This window comes from Oreochromis aureus, linkage group 16 (assembly GCF_013358895.1).
Source record: "Oreochromis aureus strain Israel breed Guangdong linkage group 16, ZZ_aureus, whole genome shotgun sequence".
NCBI classification, from domain to species: domain Eukaryota; kingdom Metazoa; phylum Chordata; class Actinopteri; order Cichliformes; family Cichlidae; genus Oreochromis; species Oreochromis aureus.
Genome location: NC_052957.1, coordinates 33,868,626 through 33,887,771, shown reverse-complemented (window position 1 = coordinate 33,887,771; position 19,146 = coordinate 33,868,626). Strand labels below are relative to the sequence as shown.

General features: G+C 43.3%; 1 protein-coding gene across 2 annotated transcripts; it reads right to left on the bottom strand.

Moving 5' to 3' along the window:
- Positions 1-331: 331 nt before the first annotated feature.
- On the bottom strand, positions 332-18,773 carry si:dkey-230p4.1 (centrosome-associated protein CEP250). 2 transcript variants are annotated; one of them, XM_031754878.2, is made up of 25 exons: positions 18,676-18,773; positions 17,620-17,763; positions 17,032-17,190; positions 16,813-16,950; positions 16,652-16,729; positions 16,481-16,539; positions 14,112-14,277; positions 13,918-14,024; positions 13,340-13,717; positions 13,128-13,254; positions 10,902-11,039; positions 9,948-10,096; positions 9,675-9,824; positions 9,522-9,600; positions 8,963-9,040; positions 8,712-8,858; positions 8,521-8,630; positions 8,106-8,423; positions 7,895-8,022; positions 4,805-6,912; positions 3,510-3,662; positions 3,254-3,403; positions 2,679-2,729; positions 2,471-2,533; positions 332-2,385 (listed from the first exon to the last, which is right to left on the bottom strand). In XM_031754878.2, the coding sequence occupies exons 3-25, from the start codon at positions 17,170-17,172 to the stop codon at positions 2,158-2,160; spliced, it is 5,244 nt and encodes a 1,747-aa protein (XP_031610738.2). In that variant the 5' UTR covers positions 17,173-17,190; positions 17,620-17,763; positions 18,676-18,773; the 3' UTR covers positions 332-2,157. The 2 variants fall into 2 exon arrangements, with proteins under 2 accessions (XP_031610738.2, XP_031610740.2); XM_031754880.2 differs by lacking the exons at positions 14,112-14,277; positions 16,481-16,539; positions 16,652-16,729; ... (2 more) ...; positions 17,620-17,763; positions 18,676-18,773 and having other exon boundaries at positions 13,832-13,970.
- Between the last annotated feature and the right edge of the window lie 373 nt (positions 18,774-19,146).

Below are 19,146 nucleotides of genomic sequence, written 5' to 3'. Positions count from 1 at the left end.
ACACAAATCAAACACACTTCAATTAAATACTTACTTATAATTTACTTTCCAAAGCCACGCGGAGCCGCAGTATAAGGATGAAAGAGCCGCGGGATGCCGACCCCTGTCCTACGCACTTGGAGTATCCTCCTTCACGGTTGTGTGATCATTTCCCCATCTTTGTCCACATATATATCACCAGATGTTTAATATCAAAACTATTAACATGTTCATTTGTTCAGATTTTTTCACAGTGGTATCTGCCACCACGTCCACTTTGTCACTTTGGAAACATTTACAAGCTTCTGTTTTCTGCTACTTAAAATATATTTTTGTAAAAGAAAAATCAAAATAGCATTTATGATTTATTTCAGTATCATTCTGTGAATTCAACATTCAGAGAACATAAAATGTTTGACAACTTTAGAATAATTTTATTATAAAATACAAATAACTTTTAAAAGTAGCTGTTAAGTCAAAACTAAAGCTATCCGGGCTGGGCATCACAGCTGCATTTAAAGACTGAACCTCAAACTGTGAAAAGTTCAGAACAAAGTGTCTGCAGCTGCATTTAATATGTCACTTTACACACGTTTAGTTCAGCATTAGTCTTAAAGTCATTTGAGCCTCATGTTTACATCTCTAAGATCCAACTGTGACAATTTTCCATCAGTCAGCTTATAAGACAAACCACTCATGATTAATGTGTAACAGAAAATGAGACGAGATGATAATAAATGTGTGATGTCATCGCTGTCTCCGCTCTTATATGTTGATAAATGAATAACTATAAAAGTGTTCATGTTAAGTACTAAAAACAGCAAATTATCATAAATCTGGGATTTCAGTTTTTGTAAAAATGTAAACTTGTACAAGTTAATTTACTCTTCTACGCACTCTGACAGTGATTTTACAAAACAGGAAATGAACTGGAAGGCCAGTCAGCTGATTCAGGTGCAGCTCTCTCCCGGGACTCTTCCTCGAGCTGGCCGCACATGTGTACACACAAATACACGCCACGAGTTGATCTTTGACTTCAACATGAGCCTGAGTAAGCTCAGACTGGAGGACTGTGGGAAAGGCAATGCAATGTATTTCAGGGTTTGAGCAAACATTTAGTGGCACTTCCCCTTAGACTGGCCAATTCTGACACTTGTTCTGGATTAATCTGTGTCCAAGTATCACAGCTGCTGTCAACATTGCATCCATGATCCTTCAGTTTTGCAGAGTGACTATTATTTTATTAATATTAGTACTCAGTATAAATGGGTACACCTTACACCTGTGCAATTTAAATACATCTTGGTAATTAGGGTGGCCACCTTAATAAGGTAGTGTTAAAAATTGTCACTTTTGGATCTAGAAAAGACAACATGATGGCCCAGACTCACCTGAGCCACTCTGACTCAGGTGAGTCTGGGTTTATGCTCGAGGAAGAGCTGCTCATTAAAACAAACACAAATATAAATAAGCGGCATTGTTGGACTGTAAACGTTTATCAGCTTGTGAAGCTTTGTGACTGTAAAAAGGTGCCGTTGTTATTACATGGCTGTATACAGAAAGAATGGTAATAAAATGAGACAAAAATATTAAAGTGCCAGCATGTGAAATATGACCAGTATAACCACAGAACAAAAACAGAAGAATAAATATGCAGAAACACTGAAAATAATTTGAAGGAACCAAAATAAGAGTTTCTTTGCTTTGTGTGATGCAGAGAAAAGAAACCATAAGGTCACAGAAGAAGACCGTAGTAATGTTTAAAATGCAGCAATAGTCACCAGACCTGTTATTAAATCGTGTTAATTCTGTGTGTATTCTAACAAATGCAGAAAAGGTTGTTTTGGCTTTAATAGTGAGAAAAGCAGGTGTATTGTGCATCAGTTCCCTTTGTATTCTGATTGGCTGATTTCATTAGTTGCTTCGAATCCTCTGACAGGAAGAGCTCGATTTGGATGAGTACGTGGCAGAACCTGTGGGACACGTGTTTCTATTGTAAATGAGACACCAGGTCTCAGTGGGACTGCCTGTATAAATAAAGGTTAAATAAATAAACATGAGGTAAAGAGCTCACAGAGAAGAGTTTAAATGGAGACGATGGGACGAAGCCAATCCAAGACAGCTCTACAACTCAACTTAATGAGTGTAAAGTAATTAAGAACATGTGGTCGTGAATTTTCACAGCTGGCTGAAGGACATTCTGAGCTCCTCCTCCCTCATGCTACGGTCCAATCGCTGTGTCTCAGACTCTAGGATGGATGGGATTGGATGTTGTGTGATAGTTGCTAGTGAATCACTGAGGTCAAGTCTCAGAGAGAGCATTGACTGGCTGTTTCTGGAGGACTGCTGAATGAACTCTGCCCTTTGTTGCTGACCGACAGCCAGTGCAAACTGGAGCTGCTTCACCTGGAGGAGAGGAGATACAGAGACATCATCAGCACCCACCTGACATCAAAACACCAGGAAGTCTTCTTTTGTGCTTTGCACTCACCTGGTCCTGTAGCTCCCTCACTTTGCTCCTCAGTTGCTGCTCGTCTGTGCTGTTTAAAGACCCCTAAAACACACAATAGGTTTGCAACCACACTTTCCTCTTTTGACATTTGTCGTAAACACATACCTGATAGTCAGTGTCTGGAGAAATGCACTTACCCTAACACAACCTGTAATTAGTACTGTAATAAGGGAACTGTGTGTCTCACCTGCATGCTCTCACTCAGCTGCTGTCTGAGCCTCGACCGCTCTTCCGCCACCTGAAATACACAATAATAAGTATTCATATCAGTGTGTCTCAATGCTGTGTATCTGTATACCTTTCTTAGTGTTGTGTCTGCACATTGAAATCTGTCTCGTCTTAGGCACACACTGGGTCTGTGACTCTGACACAGTCCCTTTGTACAGCTAGTTTACACCAGGAGCAAATATAGTGACCAGATTATATCCTATATCAGAATATAGTTTGACCAGATTCTCCGTGCTGCTCCTGGGTCCTAGTTCCTGCCATCTTTACCTTGCTGTGTGCAACTCGACACTTCTTGTGTTAAAAATAGATCCAACACTATTTTATGTGACGTGGAGCAAAGATACGGCAACGTTTCTTTAAAGCTCCGCGGCACATCTGCTGGGAAGTGGTTGCAATCAACTCAGGTCACTTAAGACAAACTGCATCCTGCTGTATGACTGGGCTGTGTACCTGTGTCACTGTGGCTTAATGTAGATGTGTACACAGCGTCTCTCTGGGTGTGTGCACGTGTACCTGTCTCATTGTTGTGTATACCTGTTGCAGCGTCTCTCTCAGTGTGTGTGTCGCTCTTTTCAGTTTGTCTTTCTGATTTTCCAGATGAAAGTTTTTCTTATTCAGTCGTTTCTGATCCAGTTCCAGTTCAGCCACCAGACTCTGCAGGACCATCAGTCTCTCCTTCAAACCCTGCAGACACATTTTTCCCACACAGCTCCACTTTACAACCTGTTTCCTGTCGATGCACTTGTGTTCTTTGAGTACAGCTGCACTGACAACCTGACCACAAACTGACCTTTGTATCAGACGTGGCCACTGGGCTCTGCTCCTCCTGCTGGGCTCTCCTTTTATAGCCCATCAAAGCTGCATCTGTTTGCTGTGATCGAGCTAATCCGATTCCATCCCTGCCCTGCCCCATCTCCTCTGTGCTCTGACTCAGAGTGTCCACCTGCACATCAGCAATAAAAACAGTTACATTACAATGACAAATTAACAGAACAGTGCCATAGGGATTAAATGCAACCCATATACGAGATGACTTTATTTAAAATAATGCTTAAGCTCAACCCCAGATTTATGAGTCTTTGTGAACTTATGTAGCATGTTTTTCAGCTCAGAAGCATTTAACACCCTGTGATCAACTTCAATAAATTCCTTGATAACACAAGTTTGAATGATCAATATAGTGGGGCAGAGCTATAATTCACAGTTTGATCTGATAGCAGAGTGCAGGCATTGAACAAACACTATACGAGGACTTGCACATATTTTATAGCTTGTTTTAGCTGCTTGGTGGTTGTTGAAATGGTTTGTGAGCGTTTAGCTTACATTCTGAATGTTTCCGAGGATCTGGCGGTACATCCCGTTAAACCAGATGTTTTCCATTTCGCCCCCAGTACTGGAGGCACTGGGGTTAAGTTTATTGTTTAATTATTCTATGTAGTATGAATGGCCATAGGGGAAGTTTTTATCATTGGAAAAAGCTGTAAAACTTGTGAAAATACAGTTAAAAGTTCAAAAAGTTGCTTGTTTGTGGTGAGAAGCAGATGAAACAAGTTAAGAATTATAAAATGGCTTCAAGCGCACAGTCAGGCCTCATTCAGACACCCAGTATCACTGAAATGCAGCCAGATGCTGCTCATGTCACGTTTTCACTCCTTCCTTCACTATTTCCCGACACGCTTGCTCTCCCGTCTTTCTATGTACCTGGCCTGTACCACTACACTTGCTGTCTTCTGGAAAGTCATACCATTTGACATCCCAAAAGACTGGTAATGGTATGATCCCAGTCTGTCTTTACGTATGATTGGCCACATGGTGAGCCTATCAAAATAAAGTCCCACCCCTGCCTGCATCGATTCTCAGCAGTGATGAAGATTTGGCTCCCACATATCAACGTCTATTAACAACTGAGGTGTGAAATCGTCTCTCAGGCTGGATATGATTGTATATCAGGCCGTGGGCCGTATGTTTGACACCCCTGCTACAGAGGGTTCAAGCAGTTTGACCTCAGTTCGAGCAGTATCACTGTAAGGGCGACTGTTTTTCTACAGTGTAACCAGCGTTTGTGTGACTGACAGACTGAAGTACCTGACTCTGCAGGGAGTTTTGCACCATCACCTCCACGCTCTGCTTCACTCCTCTCATCTCCTTCTGAGGAAATTCATCTTTCGTCTTTGTCAGCTTATTTTTTTCCATCTCCTGCACTTCCTCCTTGAGAGCTGTCACCTCTTCCTCCGTCCTCCGTAGCTTCTCTTTTATCTGCTCCTTCTCATTTTGTTCTTTTTGCAGCTCTTTTTTAATAACCAGTAACTCCATCTTAGTCGTCCTCAGCTCTTCCTGCGTCTCCTCTCCCCACACCTCTCTGAGATATTGTGCTTCTTCTCTCCATTTTAACAGCTCATCTTGTGCCTCCTCCTTCCTTCTTTTCTCCTTTTGTACCGCCTCCCTAAGCACCGACATCTCTAGATTGCTTCTCTCCATCTCCTTCTGCACTTCCTTCCTAAGAGCCGATGCCTCTTCCTCCTCGGTGTCCAGCAGCCTGGCTTGCTGCTCTTTCGTTCTCATTTGTCCATCAGCTTCTGTTCCCTTCTCTATCGATTTATCCTGCAGACGTTTCTTCTCTTCCCTCAGTATCATCAGCTCATCCATTTTTCCTTTCATCGCCTCCTCAACTTCCTTTAGTGTGTTCTCCAGTCTCCTCTTCTCCTCAAACATCTTCCTCAGCTCCTCTCTTTGGTCCTTCATGTCACTTTCTACTTCCGACAGTTGTTCCTTCAGCCTTTTTGTCTCCTCCCCAGCTCTCCTAAGTGCTTCTTTCTCTTCCTCGGCCTCCCTAAGTTTCTCCTCTAATCTCTTCTTCTCCTCCCCAACCTCCATCAGCTTACTTTGCAGTCTCCTCGTGTTTTCTTTCTCAGTTCTACTTAGTGCCTCCCATTCTCTTCTCTCCTCTTCCTTCTCCTCCAGTACAGCTCTTAACCGCTGCACCTCCTCCTCTTGCTCCACACAGATATGGTTAAGCTTTGTAGCCTCACTCTCGCTGTGTTCTGCTCTCTCCTGCCACTCCTTTATCTCCACCTGCAGCCTGTCACGGGCTTCCTCCATTTCTTTTACTCTTTTCCTTGCTCCCTCGCTCTTTGTCTGTCCCTCCTGTAGCTCCCTAACCTGGGAGGAGATCGTGTCATCTTTTTCCATACCCTTCCAACTTCCTTCCAGGTGGTCCCCCCTTACCTCCTTTTGCTTTAGTCTGGCATTCACCTCTTGATGGTCTCTCTCTCCTTCCTCCTCCCCCTCCTTCAGATGTTCCCGATGCTCCTCCACTACTTCTTCTCTTTCCCTCACCTGTAATTCCAGGCTCTGCTCCTTACATTTCGCCTCCGCCTTAACTTCATTAAACTTCTCATTGGCCACATTCAGCCTTTGCGTCATCAGCTCTGCCTCCGCTGCTTTCTCCTTTAGCTTCTCGAGCAGCTTTGCAACCACCTCCTCCTTCTCCTCTAGCAGTTTGTCTTTCTTTCTCCTTTCATCCTCTTGTAATGTTGAGATTTCTTTTTTCAGTCTGTTAATCTCCTCCTCTTGTTCTTCCACTCTCACCCTCCATCTGTCCCTCTCTGCTTCTGTCCTCAGCTGGTCCACCTTCTTCTCTCTTTCCTCCTCCCTTTTTAATCTCTCCATCCGCTCACAGAGGGCTTCCACTTCTCTGTCCCTCTGCTTCGTCTCCTCTCTTCTCCTCTCCTCCCAAAACTCCTTCTCCTCTCTCTGCCTTTCCTCTGTCCTCTTTAGCTCCTCTTCCAGTTCCTCCTTCTCTCCCTCTAATCGCTGTACTCTTTCTATCATGAGGTTGATTTGAGTCTTCATCTCTATTACCTCCTTCCTCATTTTCTCCTCTTCTCTTTGCCTCTCCTCCACCTCCTCAGTTAATCCCTCAATGTAATTCCTCAGCACCTCAGCTCCTTCTCTTTTCCCCGAGTTCTCACTAAAAAAACTCCTTTCTTCCTGTTCGGCCTCCGTCTCATCCTTCCTCTCCATCTCCTCCCTCCTTCTTCTTCTCCTTCTCAGTTTCTCTATCTCCTCTGTCATCCTCTCCATGTCCTCTTGCAGTGCCTTCTTCTCCTCCTCACTCATCTCCCTCCTCTTCTTCTCATCTTCTGCCCTGGACATCATCTCCTCCAGCTCACCTCTCAGACACCGGATCTCCCCTTTAAAAAAAACAAAAAAAGTTTTAAATACAACTAAACTAATTTACATCAAAATCACTGTTGTTCCTATTAATGTCAGCACAACTGATATGTTTCACTTGAGTGTGTTCACTGGGATGAATTCATTCACACTGCATTTAATCAGAGTGTGTGTGAACGTTAGAAAGTTTGAGACATGTTGTCCTCAGAACTATCGAGTCAATCATCACAACTCTGTCCGAGGAGGAGAGCAGCTGTGGTCTCGAGACAGGCTGCTGGGAACAGCAGGAGACTGGAGGGAGACAGGACTGTAACCAGCACACTCAAGCCTGCTGCTGTCTGAGGAGTGTAAACCTGTCATGTTGCTGGAGTTGTTTGTCCCATGGGAAAGCTGCTTAGAGGAGGCTCAGGAAAGAAAGAGGGGAAATAAGCAGACCTGGTAGGCAACTGTTGGAGGCAGGGGCTAAAGCCATGCTGCAAACCTGTGGAGGTGGGTGTAGGGGCTCTGGGCCCAGTCACTACACAGAGTCCTGTGAAGCAATAAAGCCATCGAAAATCTGAGAAGCTGGTTGAAGAGAGGCGGCACGTAGCAAACGATGCTACCTGAACACAAGTCAGAGCTCGATCACCCTGGGAGAGAGCCTCTCTAAGATGTCTTTTAATACTCAATCATGTTGCCAATTAAGCTAAAATCTTTGGTACTATTTATTTTTCAGCCTTTTGCTGCCACCTTTATTGATATGTGTTACTGACTAATAGTTTTCTTAAAACAGGCCAATTTTCTCAATTCAAACATGTTTAATGTTCTATTGTGAATCAAATGTTGGTTTATGAGATCTGCCAATGATTGCATTCTGTTTTTATTTCCATTTTATACATCTTCACCACTTTTTTGGAATTTGGTTGCTGTGAATCACTGCCACATTTATATGTTTTTCTTGTTCTAAGCAAGATCTAAGGAAGAAAGGTTTAATATTATGACTTTAGGCGTACTGTCACTGACCATGTAAGGTGTCTTTGGCCTGCTTCAGAGTGTGGATGTGTGTGTTCAGCTGACATCTTTCCACCTCTGACTGTGAGAGATGCTTCTGCTGCTCACTGAGCTGCTGGTGGGCAGACAGCGACAGAGACCTGCAGGAGGAGAGAGAGCCAGGATGTCAGTATGCATGCGACCCCTACAAACGAATCCTGATTTTATTTAGTGTGCTCAGCACCGGATCTCCTGCAGATCAACTTCGAGCTGCTCCTTGTGTTTCTGCAGACTATCCAGCTCCTCTTGTAGGCGCCTACTCTCTCTGAGCTGCTCCTGCTGTTGTATGCTCCTATTTTTCACCTCCTCCATTGCTTGCCCCAGCTGGTCCTGCACCTCCTTCAGCTCCTCACACATCGTGGCATGCTGAAAGGACAGCTCATCCAACTGCCGTCCAGCCCCCTGTCTCTCACCCACGGAGGGAAACCTCCCGTCTTCCTCCGGCTCTGTCTCTCGTTCTCTCAGCTGCTGAACAGCATCTTCCTCTGCCTCTCTCTGTACTCTAACAGACACAGCACAATTCACACTAATTATTCAGGATTAAAATCAAATTAACTTTACTGTTCTGGCCTGAGGACTTGGGTACAAACTGATCTCACCTGAGCTTGCTGAAATCCATGTTTAGGGTTTTGACTTCTCTCTCCAGAGAACTGACTTGTGACCTCTGAGCCTGCAGCTGTGATTGGCCCTCTGACAGCGCAGACTCCAGCTGGTAACAGACACGTGAACTGACTTACATGATGTACTAAAAGCTGGAAGCCACAGAGAGAGGGCATGTAGGGAGGAGTACCTGCAGCAGCTGTTTGTGCAGCTCTCTCTTGTCTGAGGCCAAAGAAGAGTTCAGGGCGGACAGCTTGTCTAGCGCATCCCGTCCCTCCTCCACCTCCTGTCTTAATGCGCTCTCCTGCATCGACAGACGCGACACGCACTCCCTGGACTGATGAGACAAAGATGGCAGCCAGGATATCATTCTATGCAAATGAGTGTAAAGCTAAGAGTCTTCCTCTGAGGGCGGACACGTTCTCGGTGTCATGTCTGTACCTTCTGTAAGGCATCTCTCATATCAGAAGCATCTTCCTCTGCTCGCTGCTTGTCCAGCTGCTCCCTCTCTAGTGCTCCCTGCGAGAAAAGAGGACGACGAGACCACAAGATGTTCAGCTGCTTTAAATGGCGCACTACTTATTTTAGTGACAACAGTTTCTGAAGGGGACCATTTCCTGCTGTGTGTTAAATGTAAGAAAGGCTAAACCGCCCACAATAAGATAGTTTCACAATATATGATTGAGATTTTTCACATTTTGCAATAAGTGTAGTATTTTAATCACATTTAATGTGATTTATCACCTTTTTCAAACAGCAAATCATCAGTCTGTAGTTGAATGGGGTCAGACTGGCAGTTCTGTAATTCTATGTTGGATGGTTGAGCTGATTTATTCCAAGTTTGCTGGGCTAACGTTATCTCAGAATGGTGACGCAGGAGTTTATTACTATTTTCATTTATTGAATAAAACATCGATATTTGGTCTCCACACAAAATATCACATCACTGCGCCGTCTCAGTTCATGTATAAAAACTGCTTGAGTGAGTGAGCCTGTTCACCTTCAGACTATAAATTTCTGCTTGGGTCAAAGTCTCCCGCTTTGTCAGCTGGACGTTCTCCAACACCTCAGTCTCAACTCTGAAACAAAACCAGTGCATTGTTGATGAACCAGTAAAGCACAGTGCAGTGCAGTGGTGACCTATGCTGAGTACCGTCTGCGCATTTCTGTCTGCAGCTGTCTGTTTCTCTCCTCTTGTTCATCTTTCTCCTTTCTCAGTCTGTGATTTTCTCTCCTCAGCTCTTCCTCCCTCCTCTGCAGTTCCTCGACCTGCAGACGCAGGAAGGATGCCGTCTCCTTCTCTCTGTCACACACATCGGTAAATACAGAGCTGTAAACTCTGTCAGTGTCATTCACTAATTCATTTACAAGCATGAATTACACAAAAGTGTAGCATAAAATCTAAATTGGTTTTCACTGTGTGAACCTGCTCAGTACGTCCATAATGTGGCCAAGCTCCTGCTGCTGTTGTTGTGTGTGTGTGTGTAGCTGCTGGTTGTTGTCCTCCAGCTGCTTCAGTCGCAGGTGCAGGGCTGCTCTCTGCTCACCGAGCTGCTGCAGAGATCGCTGTGCCCCCTGACACACACACACACACACACAGTAAGGCTTTCGACTAGCATAGGCATAACCATACTGATTCAGACTGCAGGCATGTGTGTGCTGCTTTTTGACTGTATAATGAACATCAGGCTGAATAACTTTAGACATCTAAAATACATTTGCAATATTTTAAATGTGATAATGATTTTTAATTTCATTCAGTTCATTTAAATTAGTTAAAATTAAGGAGCTGTCCTACAAAATTATGCACATATGCTTTTATACAACATAAAGGAAAAAATTGAATTTATCAGAAATGTGTGAAAATGATCATTTTCAGTTACAATGTAGCTGTCTGTATTTGTTTAAAGACAAATTCTGTGCTGAACCTGTTTTCTGGTACGAGTGGGGTGCTTTCATATCACTTCAGGATCAGCTGCACAGCGTTGTCCACACAGACTTGTTTTGTGTGTCGACTCCCAAAAACTGGGAATCATGAACACCAGTATAATACACGACTGTAGTGTCAGGACCTGGGCCTAAACAGACAACTCTTTAAAATGATGCACTAATCCTGTCAGTTTGCACAGCCAACACTCAGTACTGTAACATGAAGTTTTGAACAGTATACCCATTTTTAACTACTTCAGCACTTTGGGGTTAAAACCTGCACTTTGAAGTATTTCACCTGACAAATACATACTTGCATTTCCAACAAACCAAACTGTGTGAAAACCTGTAGACAATCAGGGATCAGGAGGCAGATGTTGTGGCTACACTGACACATTAATCATAAAAACAGTAGTGATTTTGCATATAAGAACTATATTGTGTTGTTTACCTGTAATTCCTCATTTCTCCACTGTAGGGCGCTCTCAGTCTGAGACAGGACGGAAAGCAAGCAGGACAGATCCAGGCTAAGGACACCCTCTGAGGAGATGTTCAGCGACTGACTGCTGGCTGAGGTCAGGACTCTGGACTGAACACAAAGTAGAACACAGGCTAACTTCAAATGCTTCACTTACTGCTGCTGACAGAGGCTCTTCATGTAGACCAGCCATCAACACGTACTACTGCAAGAATTCAATTCAATTATATTTCTATAGCACCAAATCACAACAACAGCCCCCTCATAGACTGTATACTGGAAGGTAAAGACCCTACAATAACAGAGAGAAACAGCCAGAGATTAAAAATAACTCGATTAAATGCAGTGGTGTATAAACACATGGTGAGAGAAGAATGCTCGTTGCATCATGGGAAGTAGAGCCATGAGTGGGACTACGTTACTTTTTAATCCTGAGCATTACCCTTCAGTCCTCCTGTCCGTTTGTCACTCCCACCCGCTCCCACAATATTTGCGTCCAATCCTGCCCGCACTCGCAGACTCATCATAGCTTTCACGTGACATCAGAGCTACTGGGACACGCCCACCTGGAGAGCAAAACAGTATTGCGTCCTTTGCCCTCCTTCAAACATCTTTTAGTTTAAATTAGCAAAAGTGACAGACAGCTGCAGTGCTATTGGATGCACTAACTGATGTTCATTTACAGCTGCCAAAGGCAATACAGAGTATGGCACCCGTACGTGAACACAGCTCTCCTAACCCCGCCTTACGGGCCAAATCGCACCAATCCCTGCTTCTCCACAGCAACCCTGGCTGTCTGTGGTGGCTCATTCAAACTGTAGGAATGATTTTCTGACATCGGAAGAATACTCTGTCAACTTTACTGTTATGAAACAACTTTGATGTGAAAATGAATACTAGCAGAACTTTTCTAACACTGCACAGTAAATGTCAAAGTCAACTAAACGTAAGACATGTGCGAGTTCATTGAATTATGTAGCGCTTACGTGTGCTTTAACAATGAACAATCTCTTGTTCTTCATCTCCTACACGGTGGCATTATTTACCCATCTCGGTCAAAAACACACAGCTGTCCACACTCTGAAAGCTTTGATCCTGGCAGCAATGTAAGGGGAGCGTTTCTCTACAAGATACAGGTAGATGTCCCTGAACTAGAGCTCTGGGAGACACGTCATCACTGGGTCACCTGATCCAGCCCCAACTTCAAGCTTTGTCAAAAAATTCTTAAGCCTAATCTTAAAAGTAGAGATGGGGTCTGTCTCCTGAATCCAAGCTGCGAGTTTCTTCCACAGAAGAGGAGGCTACAAGTTCAAGGCTCCGCCTCCCATTCTACTTTTAAATATCCCAGGAACCACAAGTAAGCCTGCAGTGTGAGAGCGAAGTGATACTGTACCCTGAGGACAACCTCATGGTGCTCTCCCAGTGTGGTGGCAAGATTTCAATGTGCAAGGTCTCTGCAGGTCTCTATGCCTATAAATGGTGAGTGTAAACTTTAGTTTGGTCAGACAAGACTAAAAATGAACTCTGTAGATGCCGTAATCCACACCATGTTTGGATGTCAAAGGGCACTGCATATCAGCCCAAAAACACCAAACCCACAGTGAAGGTGGGAACATCATGTTTGTGGGCTGTTTCGCAGCATACAGCACTGGCACGCTTCATAGACATGAAGGATGAATAGGAAATTGTTTTAGCAAGACACACAGCTGAGGATTGAGTTGGTTTCAGAGAAAGAAAATACAGCTGCCCAGCCAATCAGCTGACCTGAAGCCAAATGAAAATCTATGAACTCTGCACTTGAGTTCTCTTTGCAGAACCTTCAGGATTTAAAAACACTGTTTGTGTAGAAGAACAGGCCAAAATCACACCTGAGCAATTTCTCCATACAAAAGGTGTCTTGAAGCTGTCGTCACCAACAAAGCATTAAATACATTTCAGTAAGAGTATTTAATATTTTCCCTATGTCACTTCTAATTATTACCGATTAATGCATGAACATCTATGGTTTGATGTCTTTGAATATTGGATGGGCTGTTACTGGTGAGAATCTCATGTCAACACCAACTTGAGAAATAGACTGACTGAGAAAATTGGTCACGTGTTCAATAATAACTGTACTCATGTAACAACACTTCATTAAACAGGACAGCAATAGAAACGCTGTCCTTGGACATCTGACCAACATAATGACAGACTCACCAGTTTGATCACAGCATGGCTCACAGACTGCAGGCTTCTCTGTATTACTCTATGTCTCTCAGCCTCCCTCTCTCTCTCCTCCCTCAGACTGACCTCTGTCTGCAGTGAGCCAGCGAGCGCCTCAATCCTGGCAAAGAAAGAAGGAGAATGATCGAGAGGAGAACAGAGGGAGGTGCAGGATGTGTTTGAACGTCTGGTAGAAACTAATTTACCTCTGCTGCAGCTGTAAAACTTGAGTCTGCTGAACAGACTTCACCTCTGAAATGTCTTGCTCTTCCTCGTCCCTCCTTTCCTCATCCTTCTCCTCTTTGTGTTCCAACTCTCCCAAAGAAAAGATTTGCATTGTGGATGATGAGAGGAGAGGAGGTGCAGAAGAGTTCGGAGGACAGAGGGCCAGATCGGAGGACGGAGGGGGAGAATAGAATGAAAAGGGAGGGAAGTGGGGAGTGAGAAGAGGGGGAGAAACGGAGGAGAAGGAGAGAGGATTAATGTGAAGTGTGCTGAGCCTCAGAGAGGAGGAGACAGAGTCACAGCTGGAGAGGAGAACGGATGAGAGACGAGAAAACTCGGCCCTCAGCTGCCACAGGTCCCTGCAGACACAGACAGGTGGGTCAACATGTTTACAAACTCAGGTTGGTCATTTTGGAAACGGTCTGAACCCTGTCCCCTTCTAAAGTTCTCTCTTCTTTAGGGTCTTTGAATACCTCTGCATGCCGATTGGTGGTGCTAATAACTGGACTGAACCAACTGCAGAGACGGTCCTTTGAGTGAAGCCTCGCCTCAGACGTACCTGTCAGCAGCCGTTTTCATAGCGTGACAGTCTCGTCTCAGAGCAGCCACAGATCTCCAGATAGACAGCAGCCGAGCCTGCTGCTCACCCACGAGACACAGCCGACGCTACACACACACACACACACACACACACACACACATAAATATATAAACACAATAACTGCCATCTTTAAAATCAATTAAACTGCAGACCTCTCGCTCTTTCTGCAAATCAGCCTCTCGCTGCTCTGCCTCCTCCACAGCTGTCATCCAATCATTCGTCAGCTTCTGGAGGTCCTCCTTCAGGGCCTGGTTGGCCTGCTCTGATTGGACAAGTTGCTTGCAAAGGAGACTATTGGTGTCACCTAAACTGACTGACCTGAGGAGGGAGACACATATGGTGACAATAAGTTATTAAATCAGTACCTTCAAATAAAACCACAAACTTCTTTTTTAAACCGTCATGAAAAAACTGACAATATTTGCGTAGAAAAATCACAATTATAAGTGAACTTCATTAAATTAAACAGCTATAGCAGTAATTCTGGCTCTGAGTTTGAGAACGCCTTTTTAAATACAATAAAATGATGTTATGACTTTTGGTCACTGGAAGAAAACCTGTAACAAACATCAAGGGCTGCATGCTTGAGTGGATGGATGCACCTTTACTCAGACAAAGCTTAAATACAAATGGTTCCTGTGTTTATAGTAAGAGGCATGAATGGAATTTCATCCATGTTTCAGAAGGAGAATCCCCTCCAGTGACTGACGAGCAGACTCTGTTATTGTCCTTATCCATGTGGCAAGAGAATTAAATGTTTCCTTAAAGTGAGTAACAATACAAGTTTATGTAAAATAGCAAAAAGCTACATTTAAATGATGTAATATTTTTGTGACTGTTTAGTATATGTACTGTACTGCAGGTGTTTTAATTACACTAAGAAATAAAATCATTGCTCGTTGTGTTCTGTAAAATTCAGTATTCAGACCAACATGAGGTGGATGCACTGATGAACACATAAATGTACAATGGTTGAGGCTGGCATGGAAGAAGCAGCAAAATGATTTGACAATAATTAGCACTGATAACTTTGCAGAATTCCACTTTTGGTGCACGGCTGCATGAAAACGTTTGCACACCTTTTGAAATGATCAGAACTTCTGAAACATCTTATAAGCAAGAACAATAAATAATTGTTGATGCTAACACTCATAAAGCTGCACTCCTTTTATCCTCTGGGGTCAAAATGATCCCAGTTATTTAAAGTATTGTTAATCCTGTGTTTCCTGTTCTTCTCATTTTGTACACAGACACCCTGTTTTTGACTGAAAATAACATGAAACATTGAAATATTTTGACTTACCACAGAGCGGTGTGTGTTGAACTTTAGTGAGAATGCTGTTTTTGAATCAGCTCATCAATCACCTGTTTTCCTCTGGGGTCAAAGGTCACCCCGTCACACCACTTCTTTAGTCCATTTTAAATTGAAGGCTTTTGCGACCTCATTTACATAAATTTTTACTTTTGAGCAAAAATAAATAAAATCATAAATTATTCTGATTACAGTTAATGATCAGAGTCAGATGTTTTGACAGATCATCACAGATGGATATCTGCCACAGTTTAGTGAGGACGCTGTTTTTAAACCCTCTGATTTTTTGATCAAATCCGATTTTTTTGTCTGCTTGTTCAATTCAATTCAATTCAATTCAATTCAATTTTATTTATATAGCGCCAAATCACAACAAAAGTCGCCTCAAGGCGCTTTATATTGTACAATAGATCGCACAATAATGTTGTTCACACTACAAATAAAATGCGACAGCAAACGCGCTCTAGTGTGAACGCTCAAAGCGGCCCGCATGCGCAAAAGAAGACGTCACACACAACACGCTCTGTTTAGACCCAGAGCAAACAATATTGTTTGACTGATGGCCCTTAATATAAAGACTTCGGACTTTATGTTTCCAAATTTTGCTTTAAGTTATTTTGTTATTTACATAATAATGTAGATAACCTAATAATGATCCTTATTGCTGTTTTAGAGGAGCGGTGCTTCAAAGGATAGCTGCAGATTTCTGTCAGAATCTGCAGATTATACAGTACAAATAAAATGTTCACGTTGTCTTCCCAACAGTTTCACTGACATCTACACTGGATGGTCAGGAAGCGTTCGCGATGTCTTCTCCTGTGCTGATGATTGGCGTCCGTCTTGTGTCAGTGACGTAAAAGACGGATTTAATGCGACATGACCGTTCAAACAGCAGTCGCTTTCTAAAACATCGGATATGTATCGGATTCAGTACCACATATGAAAGTGACCCAGATCGGATTTGAAAATATCGGATTTGTGCCGTTCACACTGTCATACCATGATCGGATATGGGTCGCATAGGGTCAGAAAAATCGGATTTGATGCGCTTTCGCCTGCAGTGTGAACGTAGCCTTAGTTTCTGCGTAAGAATTAATTCACAACTTCTTGCTTTGATTTCCAAACAAAAGCGTGTCACCAGAATTTGAGTGTCTATATTCATGTGGTCACAGCAGGTCTAACCCAGCACAGACAGACATTCCCACTTACCTCTGTTGTTCCTCCTCCAGTCTGAGAAGAGCGCTTTCCAGAGAGTCATCTATGATTCTCTGTTAAAGCAAACACATAACAGCTGTATGTCGACACTCGCTGTGGTAGTTGTACTGTATCGTAGCAGGCAGTGTGTTAGTAGCACTGCAAATACTAATACTTAAGTCTGACCTCAGTGCTGAGCATCTGTGTATGATTATCCTGCAGCTGAAGCTCTAAATGCTGACATCGTTCTCTGTATTCCAACACCTGCAGTAAAATCACAATCAATATTTTCCATCTCCCACTACATCTACTCCAATTATGAGTACAGCAAGACTCTTTGGCCTCACCTTGTTCTGGAGCCTATGGATCAGCAGGGCCTGCCTGGCCTCCCTCTCTCTCCCCTCCCTTACCTTCTTCTTCCATTCCCTCTGCTCGCCCTCTAGTTGCAGAGAGAGAGCAAGTGAGGGAGACAACGACCGGCACAGCTGGTGGGAGGATGGAGAGAGAAAGATGTAAAGGCTTAACTTCATCTAATGATCAGCAAAACTCCCCCTGACCCTTCTCACCCTGTCCTTCAGAGCTCTGTTCCTGGACTCCAGCTCATCTTTTTCAGCATGACTCTCTGCCAGCTCCTCCTGCAGCCGACACACCTCCTGTTTAAGATGCAGCTTCTCTTCCTGCCAGCCTATCAACAACTCTTCTTCCATGTTTGGAAGTCCACCTGTCTGCAGTGCACCAGGACACACATGACTTTAGTAAATGAGTGAATTAATTTAAATTTTGGGGAAAAAAAACACACACAAATAAACCAAACTAAACTCAAACTAAATATAAAAACTGGCAAAAAATGTTCGGGTTTCTCATTCGACCTAGTGTGTGTGTGTGTGTGTGTGTGTGTGTGTGCGCCCAGTTTTGGGGCAAAGGAGAAAAGGCAGCAAATCTTTTCTGCATTGCTGTAATTTTTATGGTCTTCACAGATCTCCATCACCCACTCCTCATCATGTCTCTGACATCATTACAGGTGGAGGGACACAATCAACTCATTCTGTGCAGAACTAGAGTAAACTTACATGTCAAACAGAGCTTTTTGTGCAAGTGCACGCAGAGACTGAAGCAGAAACAGGAAATATGAAACCTGCTGTTGTAATACCCACCTGGGATTTCAGGTTTTGACGAGCCAGCTAATCCAAACTGGCTATGTTGAACTTACTTCGTGGTACATCCATCAAAGTTTAGGTCCCTTCAAAACTACATACTAATGTCACATGTCTGTTTGATGTTTGTGTCCAACCCTTGAACTGAAATGAAACACATTAAAGGTAAATTATAAACACAGAGAGCTGATGCAGCTGATGCAAATAGGTCATTTAAAAGTTACACACAGCCATAACAACTTTAGATTAGGGATGTGGGCAACTAATCAACTAATTATTGATCTTCTCACTACTACTGCCAGGAGTTAACTGGTAGTCAGTGCTGGTGTGGTAACAACCCTAACCCAGAATTTGCACCATTGGCCCAACTTGTCCCTTCACATATTTAGGTTTCCGTGCACATGTTGCAAACACCGGCACTACCGTCAGACACAGTCATGGCAGGCTGTGAGACCAGAAACTGGCTGCTGCAGTCTGTAATAACTGAGAAAACACAAATTTCTTTACATTTGTGCTAAGTTTATATAAACTGCCTAGGGTACCAGGATTAGGAACATCTATGCAGCTTTTGGGAATCGTTATAATGCTCACATCCATATTTGGTGTAGCAGCTGACCGGATGGAGACGTATGTGTACATTACGTTATTGACATTAGGTGTCACGATCAACGTACGTCACTTAACGGTCAGCCTGTTTTAAAGGATATGAAGGACTTTTGAGGCGTTTAATCGTTTTAAGCAGGTTTTATACTTATACAGCATTATTGTCAGAGCAAAATAAAGCGGAGGACGTTTTATAACAGAGGTTGATCTCTCCACAGGTCTAGCGTGATTTCCTCCTCACCATATGAGCTAGCTACTGACTACCTGACTGTTGAGCAACATGTTCTTTAATGTGGAAGCGCAGCTTTCCCCTCTGCAGGTAGCTGCTCGGATATAATCCCAGAGTCTGGCTAAAACGGTTCCACCAATCCGTTTCGTCCTCTAACTACCGTGAGCACACTTCTTCTGCTAGCATGCTAAGACCAGGAAACATACATTCAAGAATGTTCGTACCTTGAACTGTTGCCTCGTTTAGAAAACTAAAACATTTAGAGTGTAAACACAAACTGGTGTTGTCAGCGTATTCAAACCAGGAACCTCACCTCTCACCCGGACATAGACAGTCACGTGATCCCACCGAAACCTTCGCGCTTTGAGCGTCACCTGCTGGCAGGAAATATTTACATTTCCCTGTTTATTCTCAGTAGCTTTGTCAGCCCGTTTGGAGCTGCCTTAAACTGCCTTCAGCAAATACTATTTTCACCCTGTTAACATATGTGAGGTTGTTTAAATTGCTTAGTAATTAAGTCACCTTAGTTTGAGCTTTCTGGGAGTTGTCATCAGATTTGTTCTACACACTAACAAACAAAGCTAGAATCACGGTGTTTTATTTTTATAGCAGTGAAAATAAATGTGAATTCCCCATTTTTACCAACTATAGTCTCGTATAAAGACAATATTAAGTTTATTGTTAGTGCAGAAAAT